The 15,058-nt window shown below is 47.5% G+C and overlaps 1 protein-coding gene across 2 annotated transcripts; it reads left to right on the forward strand.

Annotated features, from left to right (window-relative positions):
• Positions 1-924: 924 nt before the first annotated feature.
• On the forward strand, positions 925-7,639 carry COPS7A (COP9 signalosome subunit 7A). Of its 2 annotated transcripts, none has more exons than XM_032390914.1 (8): positions 925-1,108; positions 1,560-1,764; positions 3,658-3,733; positions 3,971-4,059; positions 5,276-5,478; positions 6,142-6,247; positions 6,411-6,562; positions 6,736-7,639. In XM_032390914.1, exons 2-8 carry the CDS (start codon positions 1,603-1,605, stop codon positions 6,773-6,775), a joined length of 828 nt encoding a protein of 275 aa, XP_032246805.1. In that variant the 5' UTR covers positions 925-1,108; positions 1,560-1,602; the 3' UTR covers positions 6,776-7,639. The 2 variants fall into 2 exon arrangements, with proteins under 2 accessions (XP_032246805.1, XP_032246806.1); XM_032390915.1 differs by having other exon boundaries at positions 925-1,081.
• The last annotated feature ends 7,419 nt before the right edge of the window (positions 7,640-15,058 follow it).

The following is a 15,058-nucleotide window of genomic DNA, read 5'->3' on the forward strand; positions in this document are numbered from 1 at the left end:
TGTTATAAGCGTCAAATGAATTAAGTAAACCTCTTCGTTCAGCGCCTAACCCAACGACCTCCAAGCTGTCATTAACTTTATTCTTATTTGACCTTCTGCCAGCCCAGTATGAAGTGTAAAACACTATAGAAATGTTAGTCGTTTACTATTTTCCCTAAAGTATCATGGTAACATGGAAAGTTGGCTTCGGGCTTGAAGAGACCTGAGTTCCAGGCAAATCTCTAAATTTTTATAAGCATCAATTTCTTTATCTCTAAAGTGAAAATAATAACAGATGCCTTCCTTACACCTAGGGATTTTTCGTCTCCCAGGAATTAAGAGACTCAATATACAGGAAAGCCTCGCTCTACAAGTATATGTAGTCATGATAAACCGTGTCCTGGAGTCACACTGGGGATGCAGTATAGTTATGAGGATTTAATGGGATACAATTTCAAAAGATGTCTGATCAATAGTAAGCACTCAATACATGGTACGTATTATTACTTCCTTTACTTTTTCTACTTCTTTCCTCTTGCTCCTCAAAAAAAGTAGTGGTTAAAATAGCCCGGAGATCCCTGACGCTAAACTTCTTTGATTCTTGTCTCTTTCCTACCTCTCCTCATTTCCTTCCCTCCCTTTTTCCCTCCTCCCTCTCTCTTTCCCATTACACTTTCCTGTCGCCTCAGGCACCCTGTGCAGCCCGGATCTCCAGATTTCGGGCAGCTCTGAGCCGACATCTAACCACCCGGTACCTGCAGGACAGGTCCTCCCTCTGCATTTACCTTCCAGGGCTCCTCTGTCAATAAAGTTTTATTGAAACAGAGCAGAAAAAAAAAAAGGCGCCCGTCATTCTTCCTCAACAGCCAATCAGAGAGTAGAATGACAGGCGCTTGCAGGCGCTTCAGCCGTCGGAAGGCGGGGGAGGGGCATGGCCCGCCCGAAACCGGCCTCGTAAGAGCGGAAGTACGAGCCGGAAGCCAGCCATAGAGTTTAGCGGCCAGAGCGACTCTGCAGGGAGGTGGCAGGAAAGGCTCGGAACGGCTGCCGGAGGTGACGGAGCGGCGGCCCCGCCCGGTGTGCTGGAAGACGAAGCTTCCAGGTAGCGGCCCGCAGAGTCTGACCCAGGGTACGACGGGGCAGTCGCCGTGAGCCCACGGTCCCTGGGCGGCCTCTTTAAGGGAGGGGGCGGAGCCACGTGGAGGGATCGTGAGGGTGAGGTCACGTGGTTTAGGGCACTTGCGGAGCACCACGGAAATTTGAGGGAGCGTTGTTGTTGGGGTGGACACCATGTGACACCCCTTCCCCCACTACATCCTGTGCCTTGGGGTTCAGTGGGGTGCACGTGGTGGGGCTTGGGATCAGGCCCAGGGATGGGGGAGGGGGCGTGGCAACCCTGTCTCAGCCAGGCTTCCATCAAAGTGGCCGATTTTAGGATTTCTAGATCCGAGTTTTAGACTGCTCCATCTCTCATTCCTCATTTGCAGAAGTGACTCAGTGCCTCTGCAATCCAGCCTCCCTGTGCTTCCCGCCCTCCCAGTGTTCAGGGGCCTCCAGCTTCACATTCTCTTTCCTTGCAGCTCCAGATATCCTGAGCCCAGGTCCCCCCAGCTCAGTGCAGCCATGAGTGCCGAGGTGAAGGTGACAGGGCAGAACCAGGAGCAATTTCTGCTCCTGGCCAAGTCGGCCAAGGGGGCAGCGCTGGCCACACTCATCCACCAGGTGCTGGAGGCTCCTGGGGTCTACGTGTTTGGGGAACTGCTGGATATGCCTAATGTTAGAGAGGTGGGTTCCTGGCCTGGAGAGCCCACAGGGAAGCTTGGGGCTAAGTTTCAATTTGAGAATGGGTGGGCAGGGCTCATTTGCAACTCCATAACCATTCAGTTGAACAAAAGTACGATGATGATTAATTAACAGCTGCAAAAATAAGTAGACAAGTAAACCTCTTTCTTTTGGTGATGAATCATCTGTAAAACCCATTATTTTTCATTTTTTAAGCAAAAGAGCATGTGATTCAGAAAAGGAGACCTGATTCCAGCCTGTCTCCGCCAAGGTAGTAGCTCTTAATAAAATCATGTCACCTTGATGAGGTCACTTTTACTTTAGGGCCTCTGTTTTTCTCTTTTAAAATCAGAGCTGATACTGCCCCTCATCCTCAATTATAGAAATCAGGTCAATTATGGGAAGTGTAAAGTCCAGTACAAATGGAAGGAACGAACATGAAATTGGCATACCCTCCTCTCCCCACTTTGTACCCTTTGTTAATTCACTTAATCTAGAAGTGTTAGAAGGTGTCTTTCCCCGCAAAGACATGTGGCAAGATGCTAGGAACACAGCAGAGAGAACTGTTCACATAGAAGTGGCAGAGTAAAGGGGTACCCGGGTGGCTCAGTCGTTAAGCGTCAACCTTCGGCTCAGGTCATGATCCCAGGGTCCTGGGATCGAGCCCCACATTGGGCTTCCTGCTCAGTGGGAAGCCTGCTTCTCCCACTCCCACTGCCCCCTGCTTGTGTTCCCTCTCTCGCTGTGTCTCTCTCTGTCAAATAAATAAATAAAATCTTAAAAAAAAAAAAAAAAAAGTGGCAGAGTAAAGAGTTTAAAGTGTAGAGTGGGTGGATCACCAAGATGTATGAAATAAGCCCAAGTCCTGAGATGTTATTGGTATGTGGGCAAACTATGGTAAAGTTTTGAGGGCCAGTGATTGACTGAGTCAATGGATTTACCTTTGGGATCACTCTGTGGTATATGGAGAACACTCTGGCTGCCTTCTTTCCCTGCTTTCCTCTGCAGTGGAACTAAAGAGGGTCCATTAGGGTGAAGAAAAAGAAGCATTTATTGGGTGCTTATTTATCTCTCTGCTAGTCATCTGGGAATACCAGAAAATACAAGACACAGTGCTTATTACTCTTCCAAAACTTACATTCAGTTGCAGAGATAAGATGAATGGATATGGATGTGTAAATTACTTATTTAGCAAGTATTTGTTGAGAGCTGAATACTTGCCCAGCTTTGCTAGACCTAAGTGGGTGGGATACCAGGGCCTGGGTCTGTAATCTTACTGGAAAGAAAGATATTCTTGGGTAACAACCGAAGGGTTTGATCGATTAAGTGCCAGAATGAGTGATCAGTGATAGGAGATGAGATCTGGGTGAGCTGGCCTGGGTGATGAAGCCTCTTGGGTGCTACAGGTCTGACACAGAGGCCACAAATTCCAGCGCCTGCTGAGGCCATGCAGCGGTCAGAGATGAGTGAGGCTAAGCAGGAGTGTTTGGTGAATTGGCAAGGACAGCAGACTGCCTAATGATATTCAGATTGAGAAATACTAAACACACTCTAAGGACCAAAACACAATTTGCAATGTCTGGGTGTGCACATGCCTACACACACTACTGAACACTCTGAATTTGTTCAATTCTGAATTTAGGGTAAGAATGAAGACGTATGGAGGAAGAGGGCATGGTGGATTGGGGCGGGGGTAGTGTAAATAAGGGTCTGGAGGTGGAAATCAGGTCTTTCAATGGGGAGAGTGATCAGAGAGGCAGAGAAGTCCTTTTGGTGAGCTGGGAGAGCCGATGGGAGAGGGGAAAGATGGGGCCAGAAAGTGGAATTCAAAACGGAGTGGGGCTGGGAAGCTGGAGAGTGGCCCGTCCTGTCACTTCTTCCTTCATATTCTTGCAGCTGGCTGAGAGTGACTTCGCTTCCACGTTCCGGCTGCTCACAGTGTTTGCTTACGGGACATATGCTGATTACTTAGGTAACCAGAGGGCTGGAGCTCTGGAATAGTGGAGGTGGGAGAAGGGCAGTTTCTGGAAGGACTAGAAGAAATCCTGGGAAACCCTCCTGGGGTACACAGGGTCAGGGTCAAGACCTGAATTGGCATGGAAAACTAAAAAAAAAAAAAAAAAAAGCAGCAGCAGTAGCAAGGGAAAGAGGCTAGGACTTCCCACAAAAGTGTAATCAGGATTTCCTACACTTTGTCCTTTTTTCCTAGCTGAAGCCCGAAATCTTCCCCCACTCACAGAGGCTCAGAAGAATAAGCTTCGACACCTATCAGTTGTCACCCTGGCTGCCAAAGTCAAGGTGAGTGACAGTCCCGTCCACCCCCCCCAGTCCTGAGCCAAAGGGGAATGTCCCTTCGAAGGGCCTGTCTGAAGGGAATTTGCGGTCAGACAGCCTTTGCCCGCAGTGTTGCTCTTCTGCCTTCCCCACCCCACCACATCCCTTCAGGGTCTATATATGAACTCCACTACCTGCAGCCTTTCAGGCTGAATATTATTCTCTTAGTTTTCTGTTTTGTTTTTGTTTTTCATTCAACATTTTTTGCATCTTGGGTCAAAATAGCAACCAGGATGCCATTCACTTGTTTAGCAATCACCTTCCTCCTCACTAAAGAAAGTCCCACACAGGGGCGCCTGAGTGGTTCAGTCAGTTAAGGGTCTGCCTTTGGCTCAGGTCATGGTCCTAGGATCCTGGGATCGAGCCCCGCATCGGGCTCCCTGCTCAGCGTGGAGTCTGCTTCTCCTTCTCCCTCTACACGCCCCCCGCAACCAGCTTGTGCCCACTCATGCTCATGTGTGCATGCTCTCTCTCTCAAATAAATAAATAAAAATCTTAAAAAAAAAAAAAAAAGAAAGTCCCACTTAAACGGTCTCAATTTTCAGATCTGGGAATAAGGCTCTCTCTCTTCTGGTGAAGTGCGAGGCTTCTATTTGCTAAAGTCAAAAGTATATAACCCAGAAGTATCTCTGTAGTTCCAGTTAGGTTCAGTTTTTTTTTAAATATCCCTCTCCCACCCACCTGCATTCTCTCAGCTGTTACTTGACTCTCCTGTGGTCCTCCTGATTTTACCTAAACCAGGCTCTCTGTCATGAGGTGCCTCTGTGGAAAGAAGTGGGGTATAAACGATAAATAGTAACTCAGAGCCCTCCCCCACCACCTGTTCCCGCTACGTCAGGCTTATCTGGACCAAGGTCTGTGTGCTGTCCTGAGCTATGGCCAGAGGATTGACACCCAGGCAGATGTCACTTTCTTCCCCTGTGGGGTGGGAGGTAAAGGGTGGTAGGGGAATGTAAATCTTCTATCTTATTTGCAGTTGTCCTTCGCAGGATGTTATTTTTCAGGGGGCAATACTTTCACTTATTTTGCCTTAGAACCAGCCTTTTAGAGGAAATCCTTTAGGAGTAGGAGTGGAGAGTAGGCAGGGGAGCTGAGGCTGGGGGGAAGGAGGGAAGAATCTTGGAAGCCCTTCTGTGCTGCAGAGCCTCACAGATCCCCGCCCGACCTCCCTGCACCCCAGTGTATCCCATATGCAGTGTTGCTGGAGGCCCTTGCCCTGCGGAACGTGCGGCAGCTGGAAGACCTTGTCATCGAGGCGGTGTACGCCGACGTGCTCCGGGGCTCCCTGGACCAGCGCAATCAGCGGCTGGAGGTTGACTACAGCATTGGGCGGGACATCCAGCGGCAGGACCTCAGTGCCATTGCTCGAACCCTGCAGGAGTGGTGAGACGGGTGCCCTGGCCCTGTTCCTTCCCTCCTCACTCCGGGAAAGGGGGAGGCCCTTGGGAGGGGCAGGGCTGGGCTGGGCTGCAGAGGTGGAATCCCAGAGGATGAAGGGAGAGGAGCTCATTCCTCCAAAAGCTTCTGAGGGCAAAAGGGAGCAGAGGAGGGCCTGCGGGGCGAGAGGCCAGAAGCAGTGTCCTTGGCATAGTCCTTGGGGGGCGGGGGAGCAGTACTCTTGAGAGGATCCTCACCGGGGTGTTGGATCCTCCCTTGTCTTTAAGCTGGATTCATCCCATCCATCCGTAAGCGGCACTGTCTGTAGGCCATGCGTCTCTCCCCCTTCCGTTTTTCTCTTTGTGTTCTTGTCTGACTTCAATATACCTTTTTTTTCCTTCTCTCCAGCATCTACCTAGTGCTGTTTTTAGTTCCTCCTCTCGCATGTTGCACATTACTCCAGGCACTTCACCTCTCTTATCCCCCCCGCCCCCACCCCGAGTGTCTTTGTGGCTCCTGGGACTACTGTTGCACGTGGTTTCCAGGCGCCCTGGCGAGGGTTCCTAACTCAGACGAGGGGTTTGTATGCAGGCTATTCTGAGTCTGTTTCCGTGAGTGTGTGCTCACAGCCTCCTCCCGCTGACGCGTCTCCTCTCCTGATTCTCGCAGGTGTGTGGGCTGTGAGGTGGTGCTGTCAGGCATCGAGGAGCAGGTGAGCCGCGCCAACCAGCACAAGGAGCAGCAGCTAGGCCTGAAGCAGCAGATCGAGAGTGAGGTGAGTGGGCGAGGGATCGGGACGGACCCAAGCTCCCGCCACCTGGGCCAGTTGCCCTGTGCAGACGGGTTGGGACCGTGGCTGTAGCAAACAGACGAGGTAGGCAGGGACGGTCCGATTCTGGGACTTTCCTTACTATCCCCCATTTCTTTCATCCGGGTAGGTCGCCAACCTTAAAAAAACCATTAAAGTTACCACAGCAGCTGCCGCCGCAGCTACATCTCAGGACCCCGAGCAGCACCTGACTGAGCTGAGGGAACCCGCCCCTGGCACCAACCAGCGCCAGCCCAGCAAGAAAGCCTCAAAGGGCAAGGGGTGAGCCGCTGTGGCAGGGACCGCTTGCTTCCGGGTGTCCTGCCTTTACTTCAGAGACCTGGCTGTCCTCACCCCCTGTAGTCATTTGCATGGGGGTAGACAGTGGGGGGAGCCCGCAGGGGTGAGGGGATTCCCTGCAGCCTCTCTCTCTCTCTCTCTCTTCCCCTTACCAGGCTCCGAGGGAGCGCCAAGATTTGGTCCAAGTCGAACTGAAGGGACTGTCGTTTCTTCCCTGGGGATGCGGGGTCCTAGCTTCCTGCCTGTCCTTTAGGAGTCCTCCAAGAGCCTTCCTGTGCCCCTGGTCAGCTGATAATCCTAGGTTCATGACCCTTAACCTCCCTCTTCTCTCCCGACCCCCCCAAGCGTAGATCACACCTTCTCTAGGGAGGAGGCAAGTACAAGTCATGTTTTTGTTGGTACTTCTGCTTTATGTGACTTTATTATGTGTCCCATTGTCTCCCTCCCCCTCCCTGCCGTGCTCTCTCCCTGTTTCTTTAAGGGCAGGGGGGGCGGCCAGTGTCTATCCCTGTTCATTATACGTCATGGAGTGGAGGGGGGGGGGGCTGCTGCTTCTCCAGCATAACCCACGTGTGTTTCTTCTCGGACCACCACGCCCCTGCATGCCTACTCCCCGATTTGTACTGCTTACCCCCAGCCTATCTGGGCAGCATCTGAAGAGCCATAGGCCTTCCACCTTGGTTCCCACCTGGAGAATTCTGGGAGCCAGTCTGCCGTTCTGGGAGTCACTGGACACTTTCGTCCTAGAATCCTGTTACACCAGAGTTGTTTCCTTTCCTCTCTCCTCCCCTTGGGTCCTGGGGATGCTGCTGCTTCAATGACCCCAGAGCCGAAGAAGGGCAGCTGTCTCTTGAGATGTTGAGAGATGGCTCTTTCTTACGCCTGGCTATCTTGGAAAGCCTGATGGCAATCCGGGAAGGATTTATACTTCCTTTTGTGAGTTTGGTGGGGAAGGGAAGGGGATATATAGATTGTATTAAAAAAAAAAAAAAAGTATATATACATATATCTATATATAACATGAAACCGAAATAAATCTATGAGAAGTCTATCTACAAACATGCCCGGAAATGGGTATCTTCTGTCTTTGATATGTGTGGATGGGAAGAAGGCTCACTGTCCATCCACTCTAAAGCAAAGTGCTGGAAAAAGAAGAGAACCAGATACTAGGTGCTGAGTCCTGGCCTAGGAGCCAGGAGACCTAGATCTTGAGTCGTGGGACTTTGGACAAATTGCTCAGTATCCCAGCACTCATTCAGAAGCAGCGGATACTTCCTGAGCACCAACATGTGCAGAGCACTGGACATGCAAAATGACTGTCACTGGCCGTGCTCCCAAGGAGCTGGGCTTCAGCCTGTTGCCTTCCTTCTTACAGAATTATAAGGGGGAAGAGTTGATAATAACCTTCGGTTTTTGCATCAGAACCACACAGAACTCAGATCTGCAGTAAGCAGCAGCAGGCTCCTGTCTGCTGTCCAAGGCAGACCTTCCTGTATTGGGACGATTGGTGTCCTTGGTCTAGTGCACTGCTGTGCACTCTTTAGAATTGGGAAGCTCTAGTGTAAGGGACAGTTGACCCCCCCACCCCCCGAACTTGCACGTGAAGTGGTTACCTCCTGAGGGCCCCAGTGTTGACTGAGCTGCTCTCCAGGGATTGTGTTTTTCTCTAGGTGGAGATTTAGCACAGACCACTCTTTGCGGGTGCTAAAGGTCTCAGTCACAGAACTAGAAAGTGGGGTGGGATCCTGAGGTTTTGGTTAAAAATGGGCTGGGCGAGCCTCTTGTTTTGAGGGGGCCGTGGAGACTTACTGGGGCCCTACTTTGGGAGTTGATACTTCTGGCTTCTTGGTTACCTTTGTCCTCGACGAGCTTGTTGAGCCTGTTTTGTCTTGGTTCTCAGTCTCTACCTCTGCAATAAACCCCTTCTTCCTCCCACACCCTCCAATGTGTAGAAGTTGTTAATTCCTGGCACTTGGAACCTGTCCCCCCTCCCTCTGCCCCTGCCCCAACTTTTAACTTAGTATCCTGTTTTCTTGTAAGCTAGTTCCAGCTAATGGCTGCATAACTTCTCTGAGCTCTCTAGTTCCAGCCTTCAGTGGATGGCTCCAAAGTCTAAGTGTGGGCTGAGCTGGGACTGCCTGGTTAACACCCAGAGAGGGAGGGGGACCATTGACATGTCCCTGAGGACACGCAAATTCAATTTGTCTTTGCCTTAGAAAGGTGGGGCTCTTGGCTACCAAGGCATGAAGAAGGGGGAGCAAATGATTTCGGGGCTCAGTTTTTTGACCCTGAAACTTGGTTCAGGATTTAGAGATTCCATGTATAACCAAGCTCAGGGCACCAGAATATTTCCAACCAAGAATCTTGCCACCACTGGTGCACTCTCACACGCTGATCCCCTGATGTACAGCAGTCTTACGTGGTCTTAGGGCTGGACCACTATGGTAAGAGGAGGAGGAAGAGGACTTGCCTTTATGAGAATTCAGAGTTCATGCCCATGAAACCGGTGACAATTAAAAGACTAAGCCAAAGTGTCTGAAGCTAAAATCAGCGACTGGGCTGGTGTAAATCTTTATGCACAAGAGCAAAGATAATGTCTACAGTCAGTATTCATGAAATCCTGTTGAAGAGGGATTGGAAATTCTCTGTTTAGGTGTGTTTTCCAACATGGATGGGTAGAAGGGAGCTTTGGGCAGTCTAGGCAATGTATTAGTTATCTAATATGGTGTAACAAATTACCCTAAAATTTAGTGACTTAAAAACAACACACGTATATTATCTCAGTTTCTGTGGTTCAGGAATGTGGGCACACTTTTTTGCCTCAGGGTCTCTCACAAGGCTGCAATCAAAGAGTTAGCTGGAGCCATGTCATCTCAAGGTTCCAATGGGAAGGACCTCCTTCCAACCACACTCAGTGTATCAGCAGGGTTCACTACCTCGTAGGTGGCTGGACCGAGGACCTCATTTCTGGGCTGGCTGTTGGTCAGAGGCAGCCCAGGTAGCCCACTCCATCAGAGCAAGAGCCAGAGAGACCGTATCAGGAAAGCAGAATCAGTCTTGTAACTTAATCACAGAAGAAGTATCCCATCACTTTTACCAATCACCAGGTCCAGCCTAGTGACTGTCAGAAGGCAGGGATCGTTGGAAGCCATATTGGAAGTTCTCTACCACAGGCAGTGTTTCTGTGGGCCACCAGCAACAGAAACATCAGGGGAACTTTTGAAAATGCATATTCCTGGACCCCCCCCCCCCAGTTCCTACTGAATAAGAATCCCCAGGATGTGGACCAGAAATATGCCTTCATTGTCCTCATTGTCTCAGCTCTGAGCTGAAAAGTCCCATTTATATAAGCAGACTTGCCCAGATTAGTGCCAACTTGGACTAGCTGAGGAGGCTTCTTACTGCAGGGCCTTGGAGGACAGGTACAGAGGCCCAGGGTCGCCATCTGGATGAGAAGGATGTGCAAAGGTGAAACTTTGAGTACAGGACAAGAGAGAGGACTTGTCCTTTGAGGTTCTTAAGTATATGGTTAAGTAATTAAAAGTGTGATAAGTGCTAAGAAGTATAGGGTGACATGAAAGCCCTTAACATAGGGATCTACATTTTACCTGGGGCCAGGAAAGCCTTCTTCAAGGATGTGACCTTTCAACTGAAACTAAAAGCCCAAGTGGCAGTTAGCCTAACAAAGGGAGGGAGGATGAGCATTTTGGGTGGAAAGAACAGTGTGATGAACACCTAGTGGCAGAAAGTTTCATCCTGTGACCTACTGCCTCTCCTGTAATAAGAAAGCATAATTTGGGGAATGGGGCAGGGAATATAATTCTATACTTAAATATTCATTTGTCTATTCAATGAATTGGTAAATACATCTTGACTGAAAAATCTGAAATAATATAACCATAATGTGTATGTTAGGCCTCTTGACATTGGAGTTCTGGGTGATTTTTGTCTTTTTGCCGATCTTTGTTGTCCAATCTTTTTATGATACTTTAAGACTAATATTAAGTGCTTACTACAGTCAAGCATTATTCTAAGTGCTTTACATACATATAAACTTATTTAATCCACACAACCACCTTCTGAGGTTGATACCACTATTATCCTCTTCTAAAGATGACAGGAGAGGTACAGAGAGGTTAGGTAACTTGCTCGGGACCACACAGATTGTAAGTGGAGTAGGCGTACCCCACCCCCATCACTCCCAGTGCTCCTGGACAGAATGCATGGGGTAACTATCTGAGATCTCAGAGAAGTAAATGGTGGCAGGGAGAAAGAAACCAGAATTTGAAGTTCCATGAAACCAGTGGTGAGTTTGCCATCCCCCCCGCATTATTGCCCAGAGTGGACTCAAAGGTGACCCCAAACCCAGAAGTGTGCATCAGGTGTGAACTGAAAGAGCTCCTCTTGGAGCCATCTATTGCAGGTCTGAGGAGCCGGAAAGGGACTCCTAAGGGTCAGAGAATAGGGGAATCTCCTGTTGTTTTTCTTTTTTCCTTCTCTTCCACCTCTAACCCCAGGCAGTACCATGGTGGGGTGGCTACAGCAGCATAATGACAGCAACAGTGGGCAGGCACTGAAAACTGAAGGAGGAGAATTCCTCTAGCACAGGAGCTGTGGTCTCAAGAGTGCGAGGCAAATCTCTCTGCGTTTTTCTTTGTTCTCTTGATGCTTAGCCCAGGTACATAGTGGAAAATGCTCAGCAGAGTAGAGAAACTAAAGCCCCCCCCCCTTTTTTTTTTGGCCAGAGGTTTGGGAAACGAAGACCCAGAGAATCAAAGTGTCAGGGAGATCAGAGAGAGCAGGGAAATTGAGAGTCCCATAGAGTTGTGTGTGAACTCCTGGGTTCACCTCAAAGCTGCACATGGATCTGACCTTAAACATCTTACCAAAGCTTTATGAATTGAGCTACAGGGTGGACCACTGTCCAGGTCTGACTGACCACTGGGTGGCACACATATGAGACTGATGTAGATAGCACCACAAACTGAAAATTAAACTGACGTTGGAACCACAATCCAAAGAAGGTAGGTTGCTGCCTGAACCAAACCTGGTCAATCACCCGCTAAAACAAAAAACATTCCCATTAGGGTTTTAATAAGATCCAGAGTCTCAAACAATATTCAGAATATCCAGGATACAATCTAAAATTGCCCAGCATACAAAGAACTCTCCAGGGAAAAGACAACCAACCCCAACATGACAGAAATGTTGGAATTGGAATTTAAAGCAAAGACTTCAAAGCAGTTAGTATAACCATACTGGAAGAAGAAAAAGGAGAATGCTTTTGAAACAAATGGTAAGATAGAAAGGTTAAGCAAAGAAATAGAAGACCTAAGGAAAAGTCAAATGGAAAATTTAGGACTGAAAAGTCGAAGTAGCCAAAATAAAATATTCACTGGATGGCAGAATGGAGATGACAGAGGATTGACTTTGAAGATAGTCAATATAAATTATGCAATCTAAACAAATAAAAAAGATAAAACAGAATCTCAGGGACCTGTCGGACAAGACCAAAAGATCTAGCATTTATGTCAACAGAGTCCCAGAAGGTGAGGAGTATGAAATAGAAAAATTATTGGAAGTAATCATGGCTAAAATGGTCCCAAATTTGGCAAAAGACAAACACAGATTCAAGAAGCTTGGTGAAGAGCAAACAGAATATACGCAAGTCTATGACCAGGCATAATAATCAAATTGCTGAAAATAAAAGACATAGAAAAATATCCAAAGAACATCTAGAGAGAAACAACTGATTTCATATAAGGGAACAATGACTCAGATTACTGCAGATTTCTCATCAAAACTATGGAAGCCAGAGGAACTGGAATCACACTTAAAGTGCTGAAAGAAAGCTGTCAATTCAAAATTCTGTACCCAATGGGGGTGCCTGGGTGGCTCAGCCAGTTAAGTGTCTGCCTTCAACTCAGGTCATGATCCTGGAGTCCCGGGATCGAGCCCTGAGTCGAGCCCCGAGTCAAGCTCCCTGCTCAGCAGGGAGTCTACTTCTCCCTCTGCCCCTCCTCCTCCTGCTGCTCATGCTCTCTCTCAAGTAAATAAATAAAATCTTAAAAAAAAAATTCTAGGGGGGCCTGGGTGGCTCAGTCGTTGGGCGTCTGCCTTCGGCTCAGGTCATGATCCCAGGGTCCTGGGATCGAGCCCCGCATCAGGCTCCCTGCTCGGCCGGGAGCCTGCCTCTCCCTCTCTCACTCCCCCTGCTTGTGTTTCCTCTCTTGCTGTGTCTCTCTCTGTCAAAAAATAAATAAAATCTTTAAAAAAAAAAAAAAATTCTAGGGGCGCCTGGCTGGCTCAGATGGTTAAGCATCTGCTTTCGGTTTGGGTCATGTCTCAGGGGCCTGGGATTGAGCCCCACATCGGGCTCCCTGCTCAGTGCAGAGCCTGCTTCTCCCTCTCCCTCTGCCATTCCCCCTGCTCGTGCTCTCTGGCTCTGTCTATCTCTCTGTCAAATAAATAAATAAAATCTTTTTTAAAAAAATAAAAATTCTGTATCCAGTGAAAATGTCACTCAGAAATTAACATAAAATAAAGACATTCTTATGTGAAGGGAAGTATAAGGATTTGTCACTAGCAGAGCTGCTCTTAAAGAAATGCTAAAGGGGGCACCTGGGTGGCTCTGTTGGCTAAGCGGCCAACTCTTGATTTTGGTTCAGGTCATGATCTCAGGGTCAAGAGATGGAGCCCCATGTCGGGCTCCATGTTCAGCAGGGAGTCTGCTTCAGGATTCTCTCTCTCCCTCTGCCCCTCCCCTTGCTTGCTTGCTCTCTCTCTCAAATAAATAAATCTTTTTAAAAAATAAAAGAGGGGCACCTGGGTGGCTCAGTCATTAAGCGTCTGCCTTTGGCTCAGGTCATGATCCCAGGGTCCTGGGATCCAGACCCAAACTGGGCTCCCTGCTCCACTGGAAGCCTGCTTCTCCCTCTTCCACTCCCCCTGCTTATGTTCCCTCTCTCGCTGTCTCTCTGTCTGTCAAATAAATATATAAAATCTTTAAAAAAAATTTTTTTAATTAAAAAATAAATAAAAGAAATGGGACATCAAAAAGAAAGAGAAACAGAAATGGTAAATATAGATTGTTCTCCTCTTAAGTTCTTTAAAATATTTATAACAGTTGAAAGTAAAAATTATAAAATTATGATGGGGTTTTCAGCATTTGTAAATGTAATACATATGACAACTACAACATAAAGGAGAGACTGCCTTTCAATTTGCATCTTATTTTTATTTCCCTTCCTCTATGTTCATCTGTTTTGTTTCTTAAATTCCACATATGAGTATTGTCTTTCTCTGACTGAATTATTTTGCTTAGCATAATACTCTCTAGCTCCATCCTTGTCATTACAAATGGCAAGATTTCATTCTTTTTTATGGCTGAATAATATTCCATTGTGTATATATACCACATCTTATCCATTCATCTATTGATGGACACTTGGGCTGCTTCCATAATTTGGCTACTGTAAATAATGCTGCTATAAACATAGGGGTGCATGTGTCCCTTTGAATTAGTGTTTTTGATTTTTTGGGTAAATACCCAGTAGTGTGATTACTGGGTCATATGGTAGCTCTATTTTTAACTTTTTGAGGAACCTCCACACTGTTTTCCAGAGTGGCTGCACCCCTTTACGGCACAAGTTGAGTGTTGCAACAGACATTGTGTGACCTGCAAAGCCCCATATTATCTGGCCCTTTACAGAAAAAGCTTGCCATTCCTGCCCCAGGGCAACCACTTAAAAAAAAAAAAAAAGTAAAAGAAAAATTTAGTGAAAAAAATAAAGTAGAATACTTTATATCTAATAATATCCAAATGGGGGCACCTGGGTGGCTCAGTTGGTTAAGTGTCTGCCTTCAGCTCGGGTCATGATCTCAGGGTCCTGGGATCAAGCCCCACGTGGGGCTCCCAGCTCAGTGGGGAGTCTGCTTCTCCCTCTCTCCCTCTGCCCCTCCTCCATGCTTCTGCAAGCATGCTTTCTCTCACAAATAAATAAATAAAATCTTATAAATAAATAAATAAACAAACAAACAACATCCAAATAAGCCAAAAAAAAAAAAAAAAAAGGCTGGAAAGTGGAGATAGCTGAATTATAAACAGGACCAAACAGAATAATAAAATGATAGAAGTAAATTCAACCATATTAATACTTATATTAAATGTAAGTAGCCTAAAACACCAATTAAAAGACAGATTATAAAAATGGATTTTAAAAAACACAAAAGATCCACTTATATGCTGCCTTCAAAAAAACCCATTTTAGGGGCTCCTGGGTGGCTAAGTCGTTAAGCGTCTGCCTTCGGCTCAGGTCATGATCCCGGGGTCCTGGGATTGAGCCCCGCATCGGGCTCCCTGCTCCGCGGGAAGCCTGCTTCTCCCTCTCCCACTCCCCCTGCTTGTGTTCCCTCTCTTGCTGTGTCTCTCTCTCTTAAAAAACAAAACAAAACAAAACAAACCCCATTTTAAGTATA

This window comes from Phoca vitulina, unplaced genomic scaffold, assembly GCF_004348235.1.
Source record: "Phoca vitulina isolate PV1807 unplaced genomic scaffold, GSC_HSeal_1.0 scaffold59, whole genome shotgun sequence".
NCBI classification, from domain to species: Eukaryota; Metazoa; Chordata; class Mammalia; order Carnivora; family Phocidae; genus Phoca; species Phoca vitulina.

Coding starts and splice junctions, on each gene's coding strand:
- COPS7A (XM_032390914.1), top strand. CDS start 1,603: ATGAGTGCCGAGGTGAAGGTGACAGGGCAGAACCAGGAGCAATTTCTG. Junction 3,734..3,970: donor GACATATGCTGATTACTTAG/GTAACCAGAGGG, acceptor CTTTTTTCCTAG/CTGAAGCCCGAAATCTTCCC. Junction 6,248..6,410: donor AGCAGCAGATCGAGAGTGAG/GTGAGTGGGCGA, acceptor TCATCCGGGTAG/GTCGCCAACCTTAAAAAAAC.